At 36.2% G+C, this 27,710-nt stretch overlaps 1 protein-coding gene across 1 annotated transcript in view; it reads left to right on the forward strand.

Moving 5' to 3' along the window:
* LOC105498760 (ATP/GTP binding carboxypeptidase 1) overlaps window positions 1-27,710 on the forward strand; it is a 203,351-nt gene that overhangs the window by 150,503 nt on the left and 25,138 nt on the right. The window contains 6 exon segments of the mRNA XM_011771082.3: window positions 435-588; window positions 1,635-1,815; window positions 3,107-3,236; window positions 4,497-4,628; window positions 11,572-11,748; window positions 15,153-15,313. Coding sequence (XP_011769384.1) covers window positions 435-588; window positions 1,635-1,815; window positions 3,107-3,236; window positions 4,497-4,628; window positions 11,572-11,748; window positions 15,153-15,313 — 935 coding nt within the window.

Genomic DNA, 27,710 nt, shown 5'->3' on the forward strand with positions numbered 1-27,710 from the left:
TTTATTTTTCAAATTTTAGATTGTTGCTGTTACAGGTCTGTTATCACTCACAATTTCAAAATTCAGAAGGCTTTGAAAACCAAAAGGTTTTTTGGAACTCATTTGGAGGCAAAGCCTGACCTGAATTTATTTAGAATATTGATTCCACTTAGGGTGATTCTTCATATGTTTTGCTGCACAAATAATGTGTGTATTACAGATTGCTACCCCTGACCCTGTTGGTGGGGCTGCATAATTAATGATTTAAACAATGTATTGCCTTTTTCAAGTTTCCCAAACACTGATGTTTAGATTACATCTGGCCCTGAGGGTTTTGGATAAGGGGTTAAGAATCTGGTTCACTTCTAGTTATGTGGAGATCTGGATGCATTATTTCTGTATATCATGGGGACTTTTTAAGTGATTGTATACTTTGTTTTAAAATTTTTATCAAGATGCATCTTCAAAAATTGGAATCAGCACACAATCCTCAGCAAATCTATTTTCGGAAAGATGTGTTATGTGAAACCCTGTCCGGAAACAGCTGCCCCTTGGTGACTATAACAGCAATGCCAGAGTCTAATTATTATGAACATATCTGTCATTTCAGTAAGTTTGTCTTCCCAGCTCACAAGAGCAGTCATTCTCACCCACTTTGATTTGCTTCATCTGTATTTTATAATGGAAATGATAATAGGAACAGATACCAGAAGACTTGAGCTCTAGTCTTGGCCTTGCTATTGTTTAGCTAGCCATGGGCCCACCTCTGGGCTTCAGTTTCCTTATCCTGAAAATAAGGGGCTACATGAGATGTTCTCTGAGGTCTCTTTTGCTACTACTGTTGTTAGTTCTATCCTTAGAAATTATATTCAAAGTAGAATACAACAAATTATTTTAAGAGGTCATGTAATAATATTATCAATTTAGAAATGAACCGATTTTACTTGTAAATAAAACAACCAGAAACCTATCAATTGTTTTGATAGCTGGCACTGAATAGCTACTCACTTTTCCCTGCCATTTATATTTTTTTAAATTGCCTCGAATGTACAGCTGTAGTAATAAAAATAAAACTGTTTCAGTTTGATAAGAAGGCAAAGTATTTTCAGGAAACAGAGCTCATTGTGTATGAAAATATGAGTGATGAGCTGAATGATTATTTTGTAGATTTGTGTATCTAAATGTATATAGTGAAATTTTGGAGGCTAAATCTCTGAGCAGATAAACTTTTTTCTCTATCAGAGCAACTGTAAGACAGGGCTGAAATTATATTTTCTTTCTTTTCCCCATGATTTTATGAAAAAATAGTTTTATATTTTAAACTTCCCCCAAGTACTTGTTCTTTATAAAATTAACATTATACTAAATAACTAATTTTACATGTTAAATTAGTCATTGGGAAGTAAATAAGTGGATCAAATACTACTTACTGTTTTATGTCCTGTTATGAGCTCCTTCGGGATATGGTTTTATCGGTGTTTATATTTGTTTATTTTATAGGGCCTAGTGCAGTGCTTGTAGGATGCACCATTGGGTTCTATTAATTTATATCAGAATTCACAATTGAGTTAGAGACATTTTCTAAAGCCCCGGAATAAAATATACAAACTTTTAGTAGCTGTTCATTTTAATTTGAGATTTTATGTGTACTTTAGGAAATCGCCCTTACGTTTTCTTGTCTGCTCGGGTACATCCTGGAGAAACTAATGCAAGTTGGGTTATGAAAGGAACGTTGGAATATCTCATGAGCAATAACCCCACTGCTCAGAGCTTACGAGAATCTTATATTTTTAAAATTGTCCCTATGTTAAATCCAGATGGTGTCATCAATGGAAAGTAAGTTAAGCAATAGTTATAGAATATATTCTAGACCATTTCGGTTGTCCTGTATAAACTTGTTGAAATAACAGTGTCCAGGTTAACAAATTTAGTGATTTTTCTAGAATAAAGAAAATTTTGGTGGGAAATTAAGATAAACTTTTAAATGAAAATATATTTTGGATACTAGTAGCGGTATGAAATTATGAGAAATTCTGTATCCATGGGAATATGCTTTCATAAAATGCTTGAATTGTTTTAGAAAAATCACAATGTCAGGTTGTAAGAAAGATTAACTCATACCTCTCATATTCCTTTATTTTTTTTGTTAGTGGCATGAGCCTAGATTATTCTAAGATTAAGATCCTTCTGGGATCTCTTGGAATGTTAGCCCCATCTGCTAACCTCTTCCTGATATGAGGCGTAGTTTCTGACAGGAGTTCTTTAGCGGGGATAGTGGAAGATAGTTACTGTGTAAGAGGTGGCTGCATGCAGTTAGTATAGTACATTTATTCTGGTAATTTGACAAGGTCTCTGTAGTGCCAACTCTGAAAGATGGGATTTAGTCTGGTTGTCATGAGTATCTCCAAAGATGAGGATAACATGTCTTACTTGAATAAAAGTAGCATGACTATTTCTCATATTTTAGGAAATTACTGAATTTTTTAAATATAGAATTTCTTCTTAATATGTTACGGTTATGGAACTAAAATGATGTCTCTTTTTAATTGAGAAATATATTGACCAGTTAGAATTCTATTTATATTTGTCATCCCTTTATGATTATTTGCTTATTTGCATGATAGCTCTACTACTTAAAACCCATAAATAAACAAAAAGGTATTTGATTTTTTACAACAATGTATACTTTTCATATACTTGTCTTTCTCAGAAGAAGCACCTAGATAGCACTTTAATTGATGAAGTCAAGATATAGCATGCTAACATAAATTATTATGTAGTCAGAATGGAAAATGTGATTATTAATACATTTTTATAAAATATGGAAGAAAACCCTGGAATTAAGAATTAATTTTTTCTATATTTTCAAAATTTTGATTATGAATCTGAAAACTTACCACGGTTAAATGCATGTGACACAAAAGCTTGCACATAGCAAACACTCAATAAATGTTTACATAATGAATATAGTATGCATTTGGTTGAGCTTACCATCTATACCTATTTGAAATGCTTAGTGGAATAGAATCATAAAGTTAAACCAGAAATGTATATAAGGGTTTAAGAAGTGTATATAAGGGTTTATTGGTACCAGTGTTTTTCTGTCTTTGTGTGTATGTACATGTAGTCATCGCTGTTCTTTAAGTGGAGAGGATTTGAATAGGCAGTGGCAAAGTCCAAATCCGGATTTACATCCTACAATTTACCATGCTAAGGGGCTGTTGCAATACTTGGCTGCAGTGAAGCGTTTACCCTTGGTAAGTAGCAATACTTGTTTTTACTTGGTATAGTTAAAGATAAAATGTCATTTTTTATTATCAAGCACTTGTGTGATAATCATGAGGTCAAATTAATCCATTATGTTAGTAGTCTTAATTTTATAAGGTTGAATGTTTCTAATTCTCATAAGCCTTCTTTTTTTTCCTTTTTGGTTATGAATATTGGTAACTCTTGGTTGTAAGTTTTAGATATTTAACTTCACTGTTTGAACAACGCTAAGGTAACAATATGTATCTTCTAGATTCTCAAACTAGAAACTTATTTCTGAGTTTTCTAGTCAGCTCTGAAGCTGTTAAGTCTCTACTACACACATGGGAAATGTAGTCCAGGCATGACTGGACTGGACTATATACATATGCTCCTCCTGTTCTTACCAGCTTTTGATTAGAATGTTCCTGTTAGTGTGTATATTATTTAATCTTTCTTTAGGAAAGATAGAAAAACTTTGCAGAGGAGTAAAATTGACATGCCCTTTATTTTTAATTTTTTTTAAAATGATGCACTTAAAAATTAAATTAAAACCATACCCTTCTTAATGGTGTTTTCGTATAGGAGCATTTTCTTGTTTTTTGTTGTTGCTTGTTTTTATTTATTTTTTATTTTTATTTATTTTCTTTTGAGACGGAGTTTTGCTCTTGTTGCCCAGGCTGGAGTGCAGTGGCATGATTTCGGCTCACTACAACCTCTGCCTCCCAGGTTCAAGAAATTCTCTTGCCTTAGCCTCCCAAGTAGCTGGAATTACAGGTGCCCACAGCCACGCCCAGCTAATTTTTGTATTTTTAGTAGAGACGGGGTTTTACCATGTTGGTCAGACTGACGTCAAACTCCTGACCTCCAGTGATCCGCCCGCCTTGGCCTCCCAAAGTGCTGGGATTACAGGCATGAGCCATTGCTCCAGGCCAGATTAGGTAAATGTTTTCACAGCCATTTGGGGCAGCAATCACCACAACTGTAGATTGGAACTATAATGGAATGTATTGTTTTTTAAACCGTGAATAGTAAACACAAAGGTGATATAGGACCTTTAAAGGATTTGGCAATTCTAGAATTAATTATAGATCCTTTCCCAAACTAGGTGTTATTACTTTCATTGGTTCTAATTGTTAAATGGTGGTTCTTTTACAATAAAAAAGACCAAGGGACACAGACCTACATGTTTATTGGCTTGATATTAACTACCTTTACTTGGCAACATATGAACTTGGAGCCTTTTAATTTTTAAAATACGTATTTTCAAGGTTTATTGTGATTATCATGGCCATTCCCGAAAGAAGAACGTATTTATGTATGGTTGCAGCATCAAAGAGACAGTGTGGCATACCAATGATAATGCAACTTCATGTGATGTTGTGGAAGATACGGGATACAGGGTAATTATTACAAATGAGTCATGAGTTTTTGAATTTCAAGCATGCGTAAAAGTACAGAGAACAACATATATGAACTACTCAAATTCAATAAATACTGACATTTTGCCATTTTTGTTTCAGATTTTTCATTTTTAAAAGTTTTTTTGTGTTTATATTTTTTGTCTGTTTGGAATTAATGTTTGTGTGAGATGTGGGGATCCATTTCTGTTTTCTCTGTGAATACCAGTTGGCTTGCACCATGAACTAGCTCGTACCTCCTTCCTCTGTACCTCCTTCCTCTGTCGGTTTGATGACGCCATCTGTTACATACCTTATTTCGTAAATATGGATGTATTGCGAGGCTATTATTATGGCCATTCTTGTTTCATTCTTTGCATACAATGTTGCTTTCATTACTATAGGCTTGTAATTAATATTGATATCATGTAGGGCAAATTTTCCTTTCTTATTCTTTTAAAAATTGCTTTGACTTTTTTTCTCTGTACTTGTGAATTTTAGGATCCATTTGGGATAAACTTTGTTCGAATCTGCATTAGAGCTGCCTTGAATTTAAAGTTGGAGAGAATTATTATAATAATATGTAATATTGCTATCTGTGACCATTGCCTATGTGTCTATTTAGTCAAGTCTTATATTCGATAAAGTATGCAATTTTTTCACGTAGGTGTGAAATGTTTGTTAGATTTATTCCCAAATACTTTATGAATTTTGTTGCAGGTGGGACTGGATTTTTTCCCCACATATCTTCCTCCCCTCAATTGATCATTGATGGTACATAGGAAAGCTATTGATTTTTTTGTGTGTTTTCGGAAAAAATGTCTGCAAATTTTTCACATCCTTCTACAAAGGATTACATGTAAGCATGGCATCACATTTCACAGTAGCAACACTGGAAGCAAAACTTGGTGGAGGAAAGCCTTCATAATTTTCAACTAGATTTCCAACCTGTAATTTTCATACCCCGTTCTAACCATCAGCAAGTGTGAAAATAAAAAAGGATGTTCTCAGACACTAAAGTCTCAAAAATTTACCTCACAAATAGCCTTTCTCTGGAAGCTGCTGGACAACATTCTTGCCAAAATAAAGGAATATATGAAAGAGGAAGGCATACAGAAATTAAGTTCAAGAGAGAGACAAAGCCCAGGATAAAGGTGGAGGGAGAACCCAAGAATGTATGTAAAATGCCCAACATGTCAACAGTCAACAAATATTTCTGCCACACGACCTTCAGAAAATAGAGTTTTATTAGGTTAGACCGCATTAAATAAAGGAAACCAAGTAGATTAGCAGACCTCAGTGATAGAGAAAAGGGGAATATTTAGTTGAGACCCAGATAAAAAAAAAAGTAAGAAAATGAGACTAGTGAGAGGCCCAGAGAATGGGAGAAAGCTAGATGAAGAGCACGTGCACAGAGCCTTCCCTAGGCTGCGCTCTGGAACAGCACCATCACTGCCACCATTGCCTCACCCAGTCGTTTTGCTTGGATCATACTTCACTTCTCAGGGAATTCTCACTTAGTCCCCAAAACGAAATCAGATCAGACATCTATAGGATTCTGTCTCCTTCATAACACTTAAGAATTATAATGGTAAGGTTTTCTGTTATTTGATTAATAGGTTTCTCAGTAAGCGCCACATGCCTAGCAAATATGTCTGATTTGCTCATTTTGTCAACATTGCCACTATATAGCACAATACCTTATTCATAATAAGTACTCAATAAGTATTTGTTGTTAGGTGAGTTGTTGGATGAATGGCAGACAGACATGTGGGAAGGTAAATGCAAAAGAGTTTTTCCATTGTAAGAGATAAAATTGGCCAGGCGCAGTGGCTTACGTCTGTAATCCCAGCATTTTGGGAGGCTGAGGCGGGCGGATCATGAGGTCAGGAGATCAAGACCACGGTGAAACCCTGTCTCTACTAAAAATACAAAAAATTAGCTGGGTGCCGTGGCGGGCGCCTGTAGCCCTAGCTACTCGGGAGGCTAAGGCAGGAGAATGGCATTAACCCAGGAGGTGGAGCTTGCAGTGAGCCGAGATCTCACCACTATACTCCAGCCTGGGGGGGAGTGAGACTCTGTCTCAAAAAAAAGAGAAAAAGAGAAAATTAACTCTCTTTGGTCTCAGTTTTTTTCATTAAAATTATCTCGTCCCAAATTTCTTTGATTAATTTTTTGAATTTTGTTGTGAAAGGAAACATAAGATGATGCTGTAATTAGAGTAAATAGTGCACTTTTCTCCCAAATTTCATTTCTCAAGATGTTAACAGGTGTTTCATACACACCTCCTCTCACCAGTAGTTGTGTAATTAGTTACATCAGGTAATTGCACTAGACACAGCCAACTTTGTTTCTTTTCTTTAGGAAACGTAAGAAGCTTACATTGTGGGGCAGGTGTGTATGTGGGTGTGTGTGCACATGTGTGAAAGTGGAGTATTTCCCATCATTTTATCATCATATTAGTTCCTATTGCTGTTATAGCAAACTACCACAAACACAGCAAAACAAATTGACTTACAGTTCTGCAGGTCAGAAGTCGAATGCAAGGCTCACTGGGTTAAAATCAAAGTGTCATCAACTACATTAATTTTTGAGGCCCTGTGGTAGAAGTGTTTCCTTGTTCTCCTCCACACCCCTAACAAGTCTGTGTTCCTTGCGTCATGGTCCCTTTCAACCAGGAATCAAATCTGACCTCTGCTTCCATTGCTACATCTCCTTCTCTCCTGCTGCTGCCTTCCCCTTTCCCTTATGAGAGCCCTTGGGATGGCAAGGACCACTAAGATAATCCAGGATAATCTTACTATCTCAGATTCTTAACTGAATCACATATGGACAGCCCCTTTTGCCATGTAAAGTAACATTCCTAGATTCTGGTGATTAAGACATTTTTGATGGCAACTACCATACCATGGAACCTTTTTTTTTTTTTTTTTTTTTTTGCAGATGGGTCGGGAAAGGATGGACTAATACACATAAATGCTATGTGCTATGTTTCTGATGATAGATCATAGTACTGCTTTGTCCTTTTAGTGCAAGTGTTTATGTTTTTTGGGAAAATACAAAAAACTATGACATATAAATGGAGTGTCTTTTTTTTCTTGAGATGGAGTCTCACTCTGTCACCCAGGCCAGAGTATAGTGGTACGATCTCAGCTCACTGCAGCCTCGGTCTCCCGGGTTCAAGTGATTGTCCTGCTTCAGCCTCCCGAGTAGCTGGGATTACAGGTGCCCACCACCACTCCTAGCTAATTTTTTTTTTGGTATTTTTAGTAGATATGGGGTTTCACCATGTTGGCCAGGCTGGTCTCGAACTCCTGACATCAAATGATCTGCCTGCCTTGGCCTCCCAAAGTACTGGGATTACAGGTGTGAGCTGCCACGCCCAGCCTGAATTGAGTGTCATTTGAAAAAATAACTAATCAATACTCTTCAAAAGTGTGAGGATTATTAAAGTTATAAGACTGAGGAACTGTTACAGACTGCAGGAGGCTAAAGACGAACAGTAACTAAATGCAATGTGAGATTCTGGATAGGATCCTGAAACGCGGCATTAGAAAAACTGATGAAGTTTGAATAAGGTCTATCAATAGTATTGTATCAATTCTAATTCTTTGGTTCTGATACTGAACTATAGTCAAGATATTAACGTTAAGGGTGACAGAAAAATGAAAATTCTACTGTTTTTGCACCTTTTCTCTAAGTTTAAAATTAGCTTAAAATAAAAGGTTTACAAAACAAATATTTATTATTATAGGTTAAGTGTCCCTTATCTAAAATGCTTGGGACTAGAAGTGTTTGATTTCAGATTTTTTTTTGTTTCTTGGAATATTTGTATTATACTTGCTAGTTTGAGCATTCCTAATCCCAAAATCTGAAATCCAAAATGCTCCAACGAGCATTTCCTTTGAGCATCATGTTGACATTAAAAAAAATTTGGAATTTGGAACATAGTGGATTTTTTAATTGAAGTTAAATCATATATTTGCTTCCAATAAGGGGGACATCATAGCATCCTTCCAATAAGGTGAACGTCATAGCATGTGATGCTATGGAAATATGTAATTTAGCTTCAACAAAACTATTAGCTTTTTAGGGATGTTTTAATATTGCTAAATATTATGGATAGTAGATCATCATTCCTGAATGAGATGACTAACAATAATGTAAATTAGGACTTTTGTTTATTTGGTTGACTGAGTATCCCTGATTCTTAGTAGGCATTAAGTAAATATTTGTTGAATGGATGGATGAATTAATTATACCTATAGACCAACATGTAACAATTATATTACCGTATTGGTATTGTGCTTACAGCTTTTAGTGTTGTGCTTATAGCTTTCATATGAATTTTCTGTGCCAGCCTCACAATGCTCTGTGATGTAGGTAGGGATCATCATTCCTTCTACACAAATAAGTCCACTAAGACATCTGAGTCAGTTGACATGCTTGAGGCCTTGGCCAAAATATGGTGTGCCTAGGACTGAAATGAGCTGTGTTGCTTTAAGTCCTGTGTGCTTTCCATTCTGTTACAGTGCCTCTCTTCCTACAGTTATGCCTAAACCAGCGCCCTAGGTTATTTTCCAAAAAACATTTTCGGTAACCTACTGCAGCTCTTAGCAGAACTTCAAAGCACATTTTCTTTTTGGGTGCCCTCTCTCTTCTTCCCCTCTCCTAAATAAATAAAATGATTAGAATTATATAAAAAATGGGGAAACACTCCAGATTTATATAAAGAAGTGAGTGAAAGTTATCTTTTCCTAGTCATTCTCTTAACACTAGGCAGTTTTACCATGTATATTGTGAGACTTGCCACTGAGCACATCCATATAGATATGCAAGTAGCGTATGCAGTTTTTGTCTTTTTATGTATTTTAAACACTACCTAGTAACTTTTTCCCATGATAGTATTTATTGGTCATCTTTCCAGATCATCATGTCTGAATCTGTCTCAGTCTTTTAAACAGTCAGATAAGATTTCCATTGGGCATTTTTGTTACTTTTGTAAACTGTACCCAAATTTATTTACTTAGTGGTCTCTGTTGATAGTCATTTAATAAGTATTGCTAAATTGTCCTCCATAAAGAATGTACAAATTGATACTACCAAATACCATGAACGATAGTACTGTTTTTCCACACCCTTATTACATTGTACTATCATCTTTGTCAGGTGAAAATAATACCTGATTGTTAACTAGCATACCTATAATTATAAATAAGGTTGAGTTTTCCTATGTTTTGGCCAATTATGATCTGTGTCTTTTAAAATAGTCTTTTCTTATATTTTCTGCTTACTTTTGTTCAGGTCATGTAATTGTTATTGTTTTTTAAATAAGAACTCTATAGGCCAGGAGTGGTGGCTCACGCCTGTAATCTCAGCACTTTGGGAGGCCGAGACGGGCAGATCACCTGAGGTCGGAAGTTCGAGACCAGCCTGACCAACATGGAGAAACCCCGTCTCTACTAAAAATGCAAAATTAGCCGGGTGTGGTGGCGCATGCCTGTAATTCTAGCTACTTGGGAGGCTGAGGCAGGAGAATTGCTTGAACCTGGGAGGCAGAGGATGTAGTGAGCCGAGATTGCGCCATTGCACTCCAGCATGGGCAACAAGAGTGAAACTGTATCTCAAAAAAACAAACAAAAAAACAAAAACAGCAAAAACAAAAAACCTCTTTATATATTACAAGTATATTTTTTAATTTTTTGTTTATGATGTGTAGTAATTTAAAATTTTATCATATTTGTTAATTTCATAAATTGTTTTTTGGAGTTTTGAGGCTTAGAAAGATTTTTTTCATTCTAAGCATTTTTTTGTTTGTTTTTGAGATGGAGTCTTGCACTTTGCCCGGACTAGAGTGCAATGGTGTGATCTCAGCTCACCGCAACCTTTGCCTCCCGGGTTTGAGCGATTCTCTTGCCTCAGCCGCCCAAGTAACTGAGATTACAGGTGCCTGCCGCCACGCCTGGCTAATTTTTTGTATTTTTAGTAAAGACAGAGTTTCACTACGTTGGCCAAGCTGGTCTTGAACTCCTGACCTCATGATCCACTTGCCTTGGACTCCCAAAGTGCTGAGATTACAGGCGTGAGCCACCACGCCTGACCCATTCTGAAGTTTTAAAAGTACAGTTCCATGTTTACTATTTGTAGTTTCATTTAAAAATATTTATTAATTTTAAGTTTATATTCTCAATCCACCTAGAACTTAATTTAATGAAGAGTGACTTTAGATTGTTTTTCTTAATGGCTATCCAGTAGTGCCAGTATTTAATGAATAATCCATCTTTTCTCTACTAATAATAAGTTTAATACATTTGGTTCTAATTCTGAACTCTCTTTCTTTCTAGAGATGCATGTGTTCCTGTGTCAGTATCACAATTTAACTTAGTTTAGGTCTCTAAGCTAGTTTGATATGTTGGATTATTTCTCTAGTTACAGCCTTCCCCCCGACCCTACAGTTTCTCAGGGTATACTTCTATATTTATGCTTTCAGATGAAATTGAGAATAATTTCAGTTGCAGAAAACTTCGGCAGTAGTTTTGATTGTGATTGTCTTAGCTTTATTAATTAAGTTAGGGATGATTGGCATTTACAGTGTTAAACATCTCAATTAGTCTTTTATGACTAAATTTCACATTTTAAACATTTTTTTCATATTTTTAGACATGGTTTTCTCAAATAATTTTATTTTGCTTACTGGTTATACTGTGAATGTGATTCTCCCATTGTTTTCTAACTGGATACTGTATTTGTTTAGAAAAGTAGAAAATTTGAAATTAGTTAAGAGGATTGTTTTGCTGTTTGAATGGCAAGGGATATATAATAGAACATCCACATGGCTTTGCTCTGATTACTGTGTTTTCATCAAAAACTTCTTAAAAATAAAAACATTTAAAATTAAAAACTACCTCTTGGTTTATTTTATCATCATCATTCTTGTTTTTAACAGACATTGCCTAAGATACTGAGCCATATTGCCCCAGCATTTTGCATGAGCAGCTGTAGCTTCGTAGTGGAAAAATCTAAAGAATCCACAGCACGTGTTGTAGTTTGGAGGGAAATAGGAGTACAAAGAAGTTATACCATGGAGAGTACTTTATGTGGCTGTGATCAGGGAAAATACAAGGTAAAACATCTTAGGTTTTCTAACCACGAAAGATATTTGAAGACTTTCCTTTCATATATGTCTTGTGATTTTTAAGTATATATTAAATGATGTTTGTTTTATTGAGTTACATGTAATTTGTAATAATGGAATCATATACAGTCTTAAGAATAGGTTTTAATTTTTTGTTTTGTTGGTTCATTTACTTCTCTGAACTAAATAGCTTGCTTGGATCCTTAAATTCTTGGTTGAGTCTGTTTATATTCATAATTTTTAAGCAAGCATATTAGAGTACACATTTACTCATTAGTAATTTATATTAACCTGTGTAAGTGGTACGTTAAAAATTTTCTATTGTTTTAATTTATTGGGTGTAAATATATTTTTATGCATTTAAAATAAACACATCATATTTATTTAAAAAGCAGCAGGTTTGTTATATTTAGGTTTTTGTATGTGTAGCTATTGTTTATGTGTTTGTTTGTTTATATTTTGAAAAATAAAAATAGAGACAGGTCTCACCATATTGCCCAAACCGGTCTCAAACTCCTGGCCTCAAGCACTCCTCCTACCTTGGCCTCTCAAAGTGCCAGGATTACAGGCATGAGATACCACATCTGGCCTTATGTGTGACTTTTAAATACATATCCCATTAGTAAACGTTTTTCTTCATTAAGACTACTCATTCGTGGTACTATAGGCTTTTACTGGAGATAATTAGAATTTAAACTGTACTTTTGAAATTAAATACTAGTAAAATGTTAGGTGATTTTGGATTTATTAATTTTAGAAATTGAAGACTTAATGTGCAATGAGTTGGACTTTAGATAAGCAATGAGCAAAACTGGGCATTTCTATGTCTCGCCTTGGCACAGAAAGATTTTCAGGTGTCATGCTAATTATTCCACTCATTCCATTTTGTTCATTTCTTTTGTTATGGGGAAAGAGGGTACTGAATCTGAGAATGATTTTTATATACCTCAACATAAAGGTGGTTATAACTTCGTGTTTGAAAAGAAACATCTAACTGGTTAGCATTTAAAATGTAAACATATTATGGTTGATGTGAAATATTTTAGGAGAGCTTAAATAATGACTTTTTCAGTCTGTAACACACTGGAAGAAAATTACATTGATTTTGCAAGGGATGTTTAAGTAAAGTAGAACTTAAATAAGTATAGTTGTAGTAAAGTAGAACTTAAATAAGAAGAGTAGTAGTAAAGTAGAACTTACTGAAATTCCAGTTCTTTCTGTTCAGTGACTCTTCCCTGAATTTTAGGTTGATCACAATGTGATCTTCCAAAGTGTAATATGAGATCTCCCTGAATATTGTAAAAACAGTGACTTCTAGTCAGTGTAGTTTTACCAAGGGCATGATGGTGGTGAGAGAGAAAATGTAGCTTTAGTACCACTCCAGCTTGCAGCCCCTGCACCTGATCATTGCTTCAGTGGACAACTGTTGTTAAGGGTCTCACTCAATAAGTGTGTGGGATGGGGAAGAAACTTGAGAATCACTTTTTATAAGAATATAGGTGATTTCTAGGGAAAAACCTTGGGCTATATGATTTATGGAAACACTGTTAATTCTTAAAGAGTTGACTTATGCAGTTGGGCTCAGAAGGTGACTTAAAGCATCACTGTCTCTGAAACAAGCTTCTGGGCAGTGGAGAAAGAAGCTGTCAGGACACCTGACTTGGATACCCCTGAAATCATCCATAGTATACAATAGTAGTGCTTTGTCACTCTATTTGGATTCTACTGATAGACTTTCATTGAATTTAAAAATGTTTTTTGATTTCTATTTTGATAAATTTGGTCATTTTAAAAACACAGATTTTTAGAAAGCTAAGATATATTTTGAAATGTAAAATGTGAAATCATTTTTTCAAGTCATTTTTGTTTTTAATGTATAAATATATAAACTTTTACAAACAAAATGGATACCTAATAAATACTCATTTTTCTTTGATATTGTTTAGTAAATAATGTATACATTGATTTAAAACTCTCACTGAGAGAAGAGTCTTCCTAAGCCAGGGCTTTCCTTTAATGTCTAAAATGCAAGATTTTGATCATAACATATACTTTTAAAAAAGTTAATAGACTTTATTTTTTAGAGCAATTTTAGGTTCACAGCAAAATTGAGTGGAAAGTACACAGAGCTCCCATACATTCCCAACCTCTCCACACACACTTAACATCTCTTAAACTTGTTAGCTGATAAGTATGTGAGTCTCATAATATTTTAGGTAACAGTCTTTTTCACCCTCAACAATATTTTTATCTTACTGAGTTTTAGGATGTAAGTATTCTTTATTTTTATTGTCTATGAACTAATTCAGAAACACGTATAACCTTTCTAAAAGTTACAAATCAAAAAGTCAAATGAATGTTCTAATGAAGTCAGTTAGGTCTTATTTCCTAGAATATTTGGGAGTTGGCCAAACTATTTAAACCAAAGAGTTGAAAAGTTAAAAAATTACTGTAAAGTCATGTGCTTCCTGTAGAGTAAGTAACAGTTGTTACAGTTCATTTTCTTCAGTTACTGTGTGCCATAGGAACTCACTTAGTCTGGTCACTGAAAAGCTGTTTTAAAATACTTTCTCTCTAATTGATATCAGCTGTCATCTACAGCTACAACTTTTATAGGTGCAAGAATTTTGCCTTTTTTAGGGATTTGTTTATATCTGAAAAAAAATGATGAGTATATTAATTTGCAGGCCATTTTTATGGTTTTATGTGATAACATTTAACTTTTGGTAAACCTTATGTTACTTATTGGGAAACCATTTTTTAAAAAAGATAGGGAGGTTAAGATAAAATACTCTTTTTGCTTTAGTAGGCAAAATTTGAAATGAACATTCTGAATTGACATGGATCATAGGAATTTATTTTACCACTACTTCATTGGCTTAGATTTGATTCTTTTTTTTTTGACAGTTACCTTTATTTGCTTTTTACTGATCAATTTCTCTTATCATACAAAAGCATCTATAAAGTACTGTTCAAGTATACATATTGGAGCCTTGATTTTAATACTATAATATTTCAACATTAGCATACAAAGTAGTGGATTACAAGAAATACTAACAAGCTCTTGTTAAAATATAGTGTCTCACATGAATTCTACAAGTAACATTAATCACAAAGTGTTACTGTATTTTTCCCCCTAGTGTGATGGTGAAAATAGTTTGCATCATAGTGAAAGAGAATAGACGTTTTAGAAATTGTCTTTTAGGACAGTTTCATTTGTGACTTAGAATAATCTTGTATTGTTAAGATGTTAAACGTATTGAGTCCTACTTCCATACAAAGTACCAGCCTTTTAATTTTATTAATATAAATTCCTTTTATATAATTTCATTGAGATGTATCCAGAAGATAGCAAACTTTGTAATTATATGCATAATATTCTTTATTTCAAGGGTTTACAGATTGGTACCCGAGAACTGGAAGAGATGGGAGCAAAATTTTGTGTTGGTCTTTTACGTTTGAAAAGACTGACCTCTCCACTGGAGTATAATCTGCCTTCCAGCCTGCTTGACTTTGAAAATGATTTAATTGAATCAAGCTGCAAAGTAACTAGGTAGGACAAAATTGTTTATTCTTTTATTATATTGTAGTATGTTATTAGACGTCATTAAAATAACTTAGCATAGAAAAGGCATGGAAATTTTGACAGGCGAGAACATGTTTAGAATTAATATAATTAAGTTAATACATCTAATATTCATTCCAAATTATTATACTGCTGATTCTTTTAATGTTGATATTTGGATGAGATTTTAATAAAAATATATTTCAAATATTTTTAGTGGTTGTGCTGGTTTACTTTTAACCCCAAAATGAACAATGTGAGAAATATTGTACTTAGCTAATATCTAAGTTAAGAGGGCTTAGACAGCTGAGTGCAGTGGCTCATGCCTGTAATCTCAGCACTACTTGGGAGGCTGAGTCAGGAGAATCACTTGAACCTGGGAGGTGGAGGTTGCAGTGAGCTGAGATTTCACCACTGCACTCTAGCCTGGGCAATAGAGGGAGACTCTATCTCAAAAAAAAAACAAAAAAGGAGAAAGAGGGCTTAGAGTCAGGAATATTTCAGAAGATTTTGTTGATGTCTACACACATCAGATGGCTGTCCAGTATCCTTCTAGTTATATATAGTAGAAACAGCTAATTTAGCATTCCTTTGAAAATTTAACAGCATCTGCCAAATATACTTCTAAATAGGTAGTCTTTTTCTCCTAAAATTTAGTATATACAAATTTGATAAGTTACAGGCTCAGATAATTTCATATCATAATTCTTAATCATAATGCCAGAGATTAGCATTTTATAGTTTTGTGTATATGGGTAAGAATAGTCTCATTTTATAGAACCTTCATGATTTTTGTTGTTAGGTATTAACTTGTCATCAAATTTGTTAATTTATTGCTCTGCACTGTTATGTCAGTATAGTAGTTTTAGGTGTGACAAACATTACTTGGAACTCAATTCTTCATAAATGTGATAATTTAGACAAATAATCACCTGCATTCTCTACCCTTCAAAGTACCTCCTAAACAAGAATAGAAATGAATATAATGATTGTCAGTTCTCACTGATACTTAAGCCTCCTTTCAAGTTTTAATTCATGTATTCTTAACATAGTCAACAGACATGTTACCGGTGCTTTAGATATATTTATACTTACTAATACTTCACAACTATGGTTATGATTAGACCCTCCACTGGTCTTATTGTTTTAAGGGGAGTATATATATTTTGAAAAGCACATATTTTAAAGAAATCACATATACTGCTATATCACAAATGTTTTAACATTTTGATAATTGTATTTCTATATAATTGATTTCCTTTGTAATCATATTTATTTTGTTTTATATATTTAAAAGTATTATGAGAAGGAGTTTATAGGCCTCATCAGACTCTTTTTTAAAATTTCTTTTTATTATTATACTTGAAGTTCTATGGTACATGTGCACAACGTGCAGGTTTGTTACATATGTATACATGTATCATGTTGGTGTGCTGCACCTGTTAATTCGTCATTTACATTAGGTATATCTACTAATGCTATCCCTCCCCACTCCCCTGACCCCACAACAGGCCCCGGTGTGTGACATTCCCCACCCTGTGTCCAAGTGTTCTTAAGTTCAATTCCTACCTATGAGTGAGAACATGCAGTATTTGGTTTTCTTTCCTTGTGATAGTTTGCTTAGAATGATGGTTTCCAGCTTCATCCATGTCCCTACAAAGGACATGAACTCATCCTTTTTTATGGCTGCATAGTATTCCATGGTGTATATGTGCTACATTTTCTTTATCCAGTCTATCACTGATGGACATTTGGGTTGGTTCCAAGTCTTTGCTATTGTGAACAGTGCTGCAGTAACCATACGTGTGCATGTGTCTTTATAGCAGCATGATTTATAGTCCTTTGGGTATATGCCCAGTAATGGGATGGCTGGGTCAAATGGTATTTCTAGTTCTAGATCCTTGAGGAATTGCCACACTGTCTTCCACAATGGTTGAACTAGTTTACAGTCCCACCAACAGTGTAAAAGCATTCCCATTTCTCCACATCCTCTCCAGCACCTGTTGTTTCCTGACTTTTTAATGATCGCCATTCTAACTGGTGTGAGATGGTATCTCATTGTGGTTTTGATTTGCATTTCTCTGATGGCCAGTGATGATGAGCATTTTTTCATGTGTCTGTTGGCTGCATAAATGTCTTCTTTTGAGAAGTGTCTGTTCATATCCTTTGCCCACTTTTTGATGGGGTTGTTTGATTTTTTTCTTGTAAATTTGTTTATGTTCTTTGTAGATTCTAGATATTAGCCCTTTGTCAGATGGATAGATTGTAAAAATTTTCTCCCATTCTGTAGGTTGCCTGTTCACTCTGATGGTAGTTTCTTTTGCTGTGCAGAAGCTCTTTAGTTTAATGAGATCTCATTTGTCAATTTTGGCTTTTGTTGCCATTGCTTTTGGTGTTTTAGTCATGAAGTCCTTGCCCATGCCTATGTCCTGAATGGTATTGCCTAGGTTTTCTTCTAGGGTTTTTATGGTTTTAGGTCTAACATTTAAGTCTTTAATCCATCTTGAATTAATTTTTGTACAAGGTGTAAGGAAGGGATCCAGTTTCAGCTTTCTGCATATGGCTAGCCAGTTTTCCCAACACCATTTATTAAATAGGGAATCCTTTCCTCATTTCATGTTTTTGTCAGGTTTGTCAAAGATCAGATGGTTGTAGATGTGTGGTGTTATTTCCGAGGGCTCTATTCTGTTCCATTGGTCTATATCTCTGTTTTGGTACCAGTACCATGCTGTTTTGGTTACTGTAGCCTTGCAGTATAGTTTCAAGTCAGGTAGTGTGATGCCTCCAGCTTTGTTCTTTTGGCTTAGGAGTGTCTTGGCAGTGCGGGCTCTTTTTTGGTTCCATAAGAACTTTAGTTTTTTTCCAATTCTGTGAAGAAAGTCATTGGTAGCTTGATGGGGATGGCATTGAATCTATAAATTACCTTGGGCAGTATGGCCATTTTCACAGTATTGATTCTTCCTATCCATGAGCATGGAATGTTCTTCCATTTGTTTGTATCCTCTTTTATTTCATTGAGCAGTGGTTTGTAGTTCTCTTTGAAGAGGTCCTTCACATCCCTTGTGAGTTGTATTCCTAAGTATTTTATTCTCTTTGAAGCAATTGTGAATGGAAGTTCACTCATGATTTGGCTCTCTGTTTGTCTGTAATTGGTGAATAGGAATGTTTGTGATTTTTGCATGTTGATTTTGTATCCTGAGACTTTGCTAAAGTAGCTTATCAGCTTAAGGAGATTTGGGGCTGAGACAATGGGGTTTTCTAAATATACAATCATGTCATCTGCAAACAGGGACAATTTGACTTCCTTTTTCTGTAATTGAATATCCTATATTTCTTTCTCTTGCCTGATTGCCCTGGCCAGAACTTCCAACACTATGTTGAATAGGAGTGATGAGAGAGGGCATCCCTGTCTTGTGCCAGTTTTCAAAGGGGATGCTTCCAGTTTTTGCCCATTCAGTATGATATTAGCCGTGAGTTTGTCATAAGTAGCTCTTATGATTTTGAGATATGTCCCACCAATACCGAATTTATTGAGAGTTTTTAGCATGAAGGCTGTTGAATTTTGTGAAAGGCCTTTTCTGCATCTTTTGGGATAATCATGTGGTTTTTGTCTTTGGTTCTGTTTACATGATGGATTATGTTTATTGATTTGCCTATGTTGAACCAGCCTTGCATCCTGGGGATGAAGCCATCTTGATCGTGGTGGAAAAGCTTTTTGATGTGCTGCTGGATTCGGTTTGCCAGTATTTTATTGAGGATTTTTGCATCGATGTTCTTCAGGTATATTTTTTTTTTGTTGTGTCTCTGCCAGGCTTTGGTATCAGGATGATGTTGGCCTCATAAAATGAGTTAGGGAGGATTCCCTCTTTTTCTATTGATTGGAATAGTTTCAGAAGGAATGGTACCAGCTCCTGTTTGTACCTCTGGTAGAATTAGGCTGTGAATCTGCTGGTCCTGGACTTTTTTTTGGTTGGTAGGCTATTAATCATTGCCTCAATTTCAGAGCCTGTTATTGGTCTATTCAGGGATTCAACTTCTTCCTGGTTTAATCTTGGGAGGATATATGTGTCCAATAATTTATCCATTTCTTCTAGATTTTCTAGTTTATTTACGTAGAGGTGTTTATAGTATTCTCTGATGGTAGTTTGTGTTTCTGTGGGATCAGTGGTGATATCCCCTTTATCATTTTTTTATTGCATCTATTTGATTCTTCTCTCTTTTCTTCTTTATTAGTCTTGCTAGCAGTCTATCAATTTTGTTGATCTTTTCAAAAAATCAGGTCCTGGATTCATCATTTTTTTTGAAGGGTTTTTTGTGTCTCTCTCTCCTTCAGTTCTGCTCTAATCTTAGTTATTTTTTTGCTTTCTGCTGGCTTTTGAATGTGTTTGCTCTTGCTTCTCTATTTCTTTTAATTGTGTTGTTAGGGTGTCAATTTTAGATCTTTCCTGCTTTCTGTTGTGGGCATTTAGTGCTATAAATTTCCCTCTACACACTGCTTTAAATGTGTCCCAGAGATTCTGGTATGTTGTGTCTTTGTTCTCATTGGTTTCAGAGAACATCTTTATTTCTGCCTTCATTTCGTTATGTACCCAGTAGTCATTCAGGAGCAGTTTGTTCAGTTTCCACGTAGTTGAGAAGTTTTGAGTGAGTTTCTTAGTCTTGAGTTCTAGTTTGATTGCACTGTGGTCTGAGAGATAGTTTGTTTTAATTTCTGTTCTTGTACATTTGCTGAGGAGTGCTTTACTTCCAACTATGTGGTCAATTTTGGAGTAAGTGTGATGTGGTGCTGAGAAGAATGTATATTCTGTTGATTTGGGGTGGAGAGTTCTGTAGATGTCTCTTAAGTCTGCTTGGTGCAGAGCTGAGTTCAATTCCTGGATATCCTTGCTAACTTTCTGTCTAGTTGATCTGTCTAATGTTGACAATGGGGTGTTGAAGTCTACCATTATTATTGTGTGGGAGTCTAAGTCTCTTTGTAGGTCTCTAAGGACTTGCCTTATGAATCTGGGTGCTTCTGTATTGAGTGCATACATATTTAAGATAGTTCTTCTTGTTGAATTGACCCCTTTACCATTATGTAATGGCCTTTTTTGTCTCTTCTGATCTTTGTTGGTTTAAAGTCTGTTTTATCAGGGACTAGGATTGCAACCCCTGCCTTTTTTTTTTTTTTTTTTTTTTTTTGCTTTCCATTTGCTTGGTAGATCTTCCTCCATCCCTTTATTTTGAGCCTTTGTGTGTCTCTGCACATGAGATGGGTCTCCTGAATACAGCACACGGATGGGTCTTGACTCTTTATCCAATTTGCCAGTCTGTGTCTTTTAATTGGAGCATTTAGCCCATTTACATTTAAGGTTAATACTGTTATGTGTGAATTTGATCTGTCTTTATGATGTTAGCTGGTTATTTTGCTCGTTAGTTGATGCAGTTTCTTCCTAGCATCGGTGGTCTTTACAATTTGGGATGTTTTTGCAGTGGCTGGCACCCAGTAGTTCCTTTTCATGTTTAGTGCTTTCTTCAGGACCTCTTGTAAGGCAGGCCTGGTGGTGACAAAATCTCTCAGCATTTGTTTGTCTATAAAGGATTTTATTTCTCCTTCACTTATGAAGCTTAATTTGGCTGGATATGAAATTCTGGGTTGAAAATTCTTTTAAGAATGTTGAATATTTGTCCCCAGTCTCTTCTGGCTTGTAAAGTTTCTGCCAAGAGATCCACTGTTAGTCTGATGGGCTTCCCTTTGTGGGTAACCCAACCTTTCTCTCTGGCTGCCATTAACACTTTTTCCTTCATTTCAACTTTAGTGAATCTGACAGTTATGTGTGTTGGAGTTGCTCTTCTCAAGGAGTATCTTTGTGGTGTTCTCTGTATTTCCTGAGTTTGAATGTTGGCCTGCCTTGCTAGGTTGGGGAAGTTCTCCTGGAAAATATCCTGAAGAGTGTTTTCCAACTTGGTTCCATTCTCCCTGTCAGGTATATATTGTCAGGTATACCAATGAGATGTAGATTTGGTCTTTTCACATAGTCCCATATTTCTTGGAGACTTTGTTCATTTCTTTTTACTCTTTTTTCTCTAAGCTTCTCTTCTTGCTTCGTTTCATTCATTTGACCTTTGGTCACTGATACCGTTTCTTCCACTTGATCAAATCGGCTACTGAAGCTTCTGCATACATCACGTAGTTCTCGTGCCATGGTTTTCAGCTCCATCACGTCATTTAAAGACTTCTCTAAAGTTATTCTAGTTAGCCATTCGTCTAATCATTTTTCAAGGTTTTTAGCTTCTTTGCAATGGGTTCGAACATCCTCCTTCAGCTTGGAGAAGTTTGTTATTACCGATTGTCTGAAGGCTTCTTCTCTCAACTCATCAAAGTCATTCTCCGTCCAGCTTTGTTCCATTGCTAGTGAGGAGCTGCGTTCCTTTGGAGGAGAAGAAGCACTCTGATTTTTAGAATTTTCAGCTTTTCTGCTCTGGTTTCTCCCCATCTTTGTGGTTTTATTTACCTTTGGTCTTTGATGATGGTGACGTACCGATGGGTTTTTGGTGTGGATGGCCTGTCGGTTCTCAGATCTCAAACTCGGTGCTGGGAGAACCACTACTCTCTTCAAAGCTGTCAGACAGGGACACTTAAGTCTGCAGAAGTTTCTGCTGCCTTTTCTTCAGCTATGCCCTGCCCCCAGAAGTGAAGTCTACAGAGGCAGGCAGGCCTCCTTGAGCTGTGGTGGGCTCCACCCAGTTTGAGCTTCCCAGCTGCTTTGTTTACCTACTCAAGCCTCAGCAATGGTGGGCACCCCTCCACTAGCCTCGCTGCTGCCTCAGAATTTGATCTCAGACTGATGTGCTAGCAGTGAGTAAGGCTCCATGGGCGAGGCCTCACCATACTCTTTAAGGGAACTGTGGCATAAAAACGGTTAAGAGCTCCTCATCCTTATCATTGCATATATAAAAAAATACAAACCAAGCCAGGCACGGTGGCTCACACCTGTAATCCCAGCACTTTGCAAGGCCAAGGTGGGCGGGTCACTTGAGGTCAGGTCAGGAGTTCCAGACCAGCTTGGCCAACATGGCAAAACCCCATCTCTACTAAAAATACGAAAATTAGCCAAGCATGGTGGTGTGTGCCTGTAGTCCTAGCTACTCAGGAGGCTGAGGCAGGAGAATCGCTTGAACCCAGGAGGCAGAGGTTGTAGTGAGCTGAGATCCTGCCACTGCACTCCAGTCTGGGTGACAGAGTGAAACCGTGCCTCAAAAAATAAAATAAAATAAAATAACGACAACAACAACTAATAATGGCCAATTACAAATTCAGTTTTCTTTTGAGATTTTACTGTAGCTCTTTCTCCTGTTTATTGATGTAGGAAACTAGTCACTTTTTCCTCCATGCTATCATTCCTCTTTGTCTATCTCAGATGAATTTTTTACATACTTCTGACTTTTCCTTGACTTCTGTATCCTGACACTTTTGAGGATTAAAGGTTCTCAATCTGCATTTGTCTGTGTTGCATGATTATATTCAGATTATGCATCTTTGGCGAGACTATCACGGATACTGTGCGCTTCTCATTGCATCTTATCATAGAACGCAGTTTTAATTTATTCCATTACTCAAGATGTTCCCTTTGATCATTTAATTAAGATGGTATCTGCCAAACTTCTCCATTATGAAGTTAGTTTTTTCCTCTTTTATAATTAATAAATATTTTTATGGGCACGTACTTTGAAACTGTCAGTATTCCATTTTATCATCCTACTTTTAATTTATTCATCTTATATTTGTATGTATTGAGTTTATGATTTATAATTTTAATTCAGTGAGTTTTAATCTATTGCTGTCATTGTTTGTTTTGATGCTCAAAATTTTCCTGATTTGGCCCCTTCAAACTTCTGTATGTTTTTTATATGTCCCCATCAGTCTTTGAGGATTTCCTTGCTTTTTGGCAGAACAGGATTTCCCAGGCCGTCATTGCATGTTATTTATCTCAGTGTTGGAATCAGTCATTTCTTCAATGCTCCCTGATTCCTTTTGGTGGAAAACAGTATTTATATGTTAGCCTCGGTGCTAGTTGTTATTTATTGCTTTTGTGATGTTACTGCTCTGAAGTCCTCTCAGTGGACAGAGCTATAGGATATATTTAAGTATTTACATACATGAATTTATATGTATGTGCACACATGCATATACATGCGTGCTCAAATAAAGACAGACATAACCTGAAAATTCTGAGTTCACAGTGATATGTTCAATTCTGATTCTACACCTAAGGGTTAAGTCTAGTTTTAAAATTTTAAATGTCTAATTCCCTTCCTTAACAGTGAGAAACCTGGCTGTCATTATCTTGAATATTTTTTACTTATTTGATCAACCTGCCTGTGTGTAACTAATCTTCTATCTCACTGCTCTCTCGGATGCCTTCCTCACCCTGCTTAGGCTCCAACAATCCAAAGGGAGGGAGCTTTTTAAAAATTATTTTTGTAATCTCAGTATCTGTCATGTAGTAGCTATTCATTGACCAATTATGTTCTATTAATGAGTCGTTATGTTTAGATGTTTATTGCAAACCTATTATGGGCAGTGTTGAGCTAGAATCTCTGCAAAAGTAGGAGAAATGGGAAATGAGAGCTCATGTCCTGAGGGGATCCAGTAGTATAATGGAGAAAGCACAGTTTATGTTTGTGAAGTGGCATGATGGTGTTATAAAAGAGTACAGAAATAACAGTTAAAAATTACATAGACATTTGGAGAAAAAGAGTGACTGAGTGAAGTCTGGGTTTATCTGAGAGAGTTTTTCCCAAGTCATTAGGTTTTAGAGTAGGGCTTGAAAGATAATAGTAGATGAGGTTTGGTAAAAAAAAATAGCAGCTGAACGTGAAGGAAACAAAGTTAGCAATGGAAAATACAGTAGCCCCCTTATCCTTGGTTTCACTTTCCATGGTTTCATTTACCTGTGGTCAAACGCAGTCCAAAAACATTAAATGGAAAATTCCCGAAATAAACAATTCATAAATTGTAAATCGCATGTTGTTCTCAGTAACGTGGTGACGTCTCCTGCCATCCCACTCCATTCCACCTGGGACATGAGTCATTGTTTTTGTCCAGCGTAGCCACACTATAGACACACTCTACCCACCCCCTGCACCCCTTAGTCACTTAGTAGCTGTCTCAGTTATCAGATGGAAAAAACCAGATATATGGGGTTGGTACCGTCCACAGTTTCAGGCATGAACAGAGGGGTCTTGATCTTGTCCTCTGCAGGTAATAGGGGACTACTCTAGACTAGGTAAGGTGGAAAGACTTATCTGGAGCTTAGAAAAGTTAAGACTGAAGAAAACATCAGAGGAGCAAGTGTTCAGTTCTTTACTAATGAGTATAGATTTTACAGAAGAGGAAATAGTAATTGTGTGTGTCTTTAAGTAGGGAATGATAAATGATCCATCCTATATGAAAAACGTATTAATTCAAAACATTTAGAAGCTTATAGTAGCCTGGTACTTCTGTGACGTAAGCACCAGCTAATGTGGTACTCTGAGGAGAGTGGCGGCTGCAGAGCGATCTGGAGTTGTTTTTTGAGGTGGATACTTCCGGTGTGATATGACACATTACTAGCGTACTGCTATTCAGTTTACGCTGCTTCTTAAATGTAAATTTGTTGTTGTTATTGTTTTGTTTTTCATGTAATACAGATAGAGTAAATAAGGGGGATGAGGAGGTTCTGACTATGGGATGAAGATGAAACTAGCCAGCTTTATAATTTCAGATCAGATCTTTGGTATATACTTGTTGCTTTTAAGCCTGCTTTCCCCCACCCAATACAGGTTGGCAAAGCTTTTTTCCTTAGTTACTGCTATTTATTATTTTAATATCTTATTTTATAGTACTTGCTTATTCATTCAGCTGTTCTTTTTCTTGCTCTTGGAAACTTCTCAGGAATAAGTGCAAATTCTTGTCATTATTTACATTATTGGTAATGTGATGTGGGGGATGTTGTACATATTTCTTATCCTTACCTCCTTCTCTTAGCTGTTGATATTCATCCTTTAGTCGTACTCTGCATCAGTGATCACTAATAAAACTTACTTTGGTAACAACAGCCATAGTTAATTAACACAGGTCACTTGGGTTTATTTGTTGAGCGGGAAACAGGGGTGGTGTGTTCATAAACTTTCCTTTGAACATTTTTTCCTTCATCTTCTTTTGCTTTTTCTCCTCCTCCACATCTCAACTTACCTGCTTTCTGTGGGTGATATTCATTCCTGTGACTTCACATTCTACCTGTATGTTGACAACTCCAAAATAGTTACAATCTCCCAGACCTGTGGATCCATCTTCCAACTTGCTTATGTACACTTGGACACAAAATTAACTGGTCTAGAACTCAGCTTGTGACTGCTGCTCCCAGAACAAACCTGTTCATTCTTAGCCATCCCTGTCCACCCAGATGCTCATGTCTTATTCTTGGCATTTTCCTCTTTCTCTCTTACCCTTAACCCAATCCATCACCCAGAACTTTTCGATTTATCTTCTAAGATATTTCTCAGAGCATTCATTTCTCTCCATCTCCTTTACCATTACAGTAGTCCAGGCTGCCATTACCCTTTGCCTGGATGACTCCAGTAACCTTCTGACTGGTCTTGCCCCATGTACTTTACTTCTGGTATCCTCCACCTTCTTTGCATGCACTGGTCACTCTCATGCTTAGAAACCATTATCAGTGTCCCAGGTGTGTAATGGAATATATCCATTGTCAGAGTCTCTGAGGTCCAGCATAAGCCACCTACACCTTCCTCTTCTCTTTCAGCTTGTCCTACTCTCACTTTGTATCCTTATCATTCTAACTGCACTGACCACCCTTGAATTTTCAGAACAGTGCTTCTAAACCAGCTATGGCAAAGGACCATTCTGTTTTACAACTTTTTCTGTACTGATACTTGAGTAAAAATGCGATGAGAATGAAATACTATGAAAATGGAAGAGAGGACCCCAAAGAATACAAATATGAGCTCTAATTTCTTATTATTAGATTCACCATACCTATAATTTCTGTGTCAAATTGTTATAAGGGTTTCTGAACACTTCATTTCAGTTTCTGTACTTTTGTCACCATGGGCCAGTAACAAAGAGTTTGTAGACCATACTGGTCAGTGGACCACACCTTGAGTAGCCTTATTTTAGAACAGATCAATCTCTTTGTCACTCTAGGGTCTTTGCATTTTTGGTTTTCTCTACCAAAATGTCTGTCTCTCCACTTCTTTAAGATTGTATTATTATCCTCAGTCTGGTTCAGTGTCAGTACATTGTGTTTAGGAGTAGACTTATTTTTAATATATCTTGCTTGACACTTAATAAGTACTTTTAATTTGAGGACTCTTGACTCCAGTTTTGAAGTTCTCAACCACTTTCTCTTTGAAAATTGCTTTTTTATCATTCCCTTTATTCTGTTCTTTTAGAATTCCTGTACTGGAATTTCTCAGTCTGTTCTCCATGCATATCTCTTAACCACTTTTTCATGTTTCCTTTTCCTGCTACAGTCTAGGTAAATTCTTCAGTAGCATTTTATAATTCACCAACTAGTTCCAGAATTTATCTCCTGGGAGATTTTTATTTTAATGACTATGTATTTCACATCTAATTTGCTCTGTTTTGTTTCTGCATTTATTTCACATTTTCTTTCTTCTTTTTTTTTGAGACAGGGTCTCATCCTGTCACCCAGACTGGAATACAGTGGCACAATCTCGACTCACTGCAACCTCCACCTCCCAGGCTCAAACGATTCTTCTGCTTCAGCCTCCTGAGTAGCTGGAATTACAGGCAGGTGCCACCGCCTGACTAACTTTTGTATTTTTAGTAGAGACGGGGCTTCACCGTGTAGGCCAGGCTGGTCTTGAACTCCTGACTTCAAATGATTCACCTGCCTCAGCCTCCCAGAGTGCTGGGATTACAGGCCTGAGCCAGCACCCCAGCCCTTGCATTTTCTTGTTTATCTTATGACCGTTATTCTTTCCTTCTTTGAGGACCCTAAGCACTTTCAAAGTCATTTGTAGATTGTGCTGTTTATTTTTATTGTGTTGGTAAATTCATCCATTATTTCTCATGATCCTATAGTTTGCAGGCTCACTTTGAGTAAGAGTCCCCCACTCCCAGGCCTTTCAAGCCTCTCCCCGTAACCTTTTAATGATTTTGTGATTCCTTCTACCTGGCCCTCTCAGGGCTCTGGCACAAGTTTATGGTAGCATGATACTGACATTTCAGACTTCCCATCCTTTAGTGATTGGGGATTTTCCAGGACAAGTCACTGAGTTCATGAAAGTTCTGGCTGTGATTCCCTGTCTGTCTTTCTGATTTTATAATTGCAATGCTATAAAGGCTTTAGCTTTAGGCAGAAGTCTCAGCCTTATT

The sequence above is a fragment of the Macaca nemestrina genome, chromosome 14 (assembly GCF_043159975.1).
Source record: "Macaca nemestrina isolate mMacNem1 chromosome 14, mMacNem.hap1, whole genome shotgun sequence".
NCBI classification, from domain to species: domain Eukaryota; kingdom Metazoa; phylum Chordata; class Mammalia; order Primates; family Cercopithecidae; genus Macaca; species Macaca nemestrina.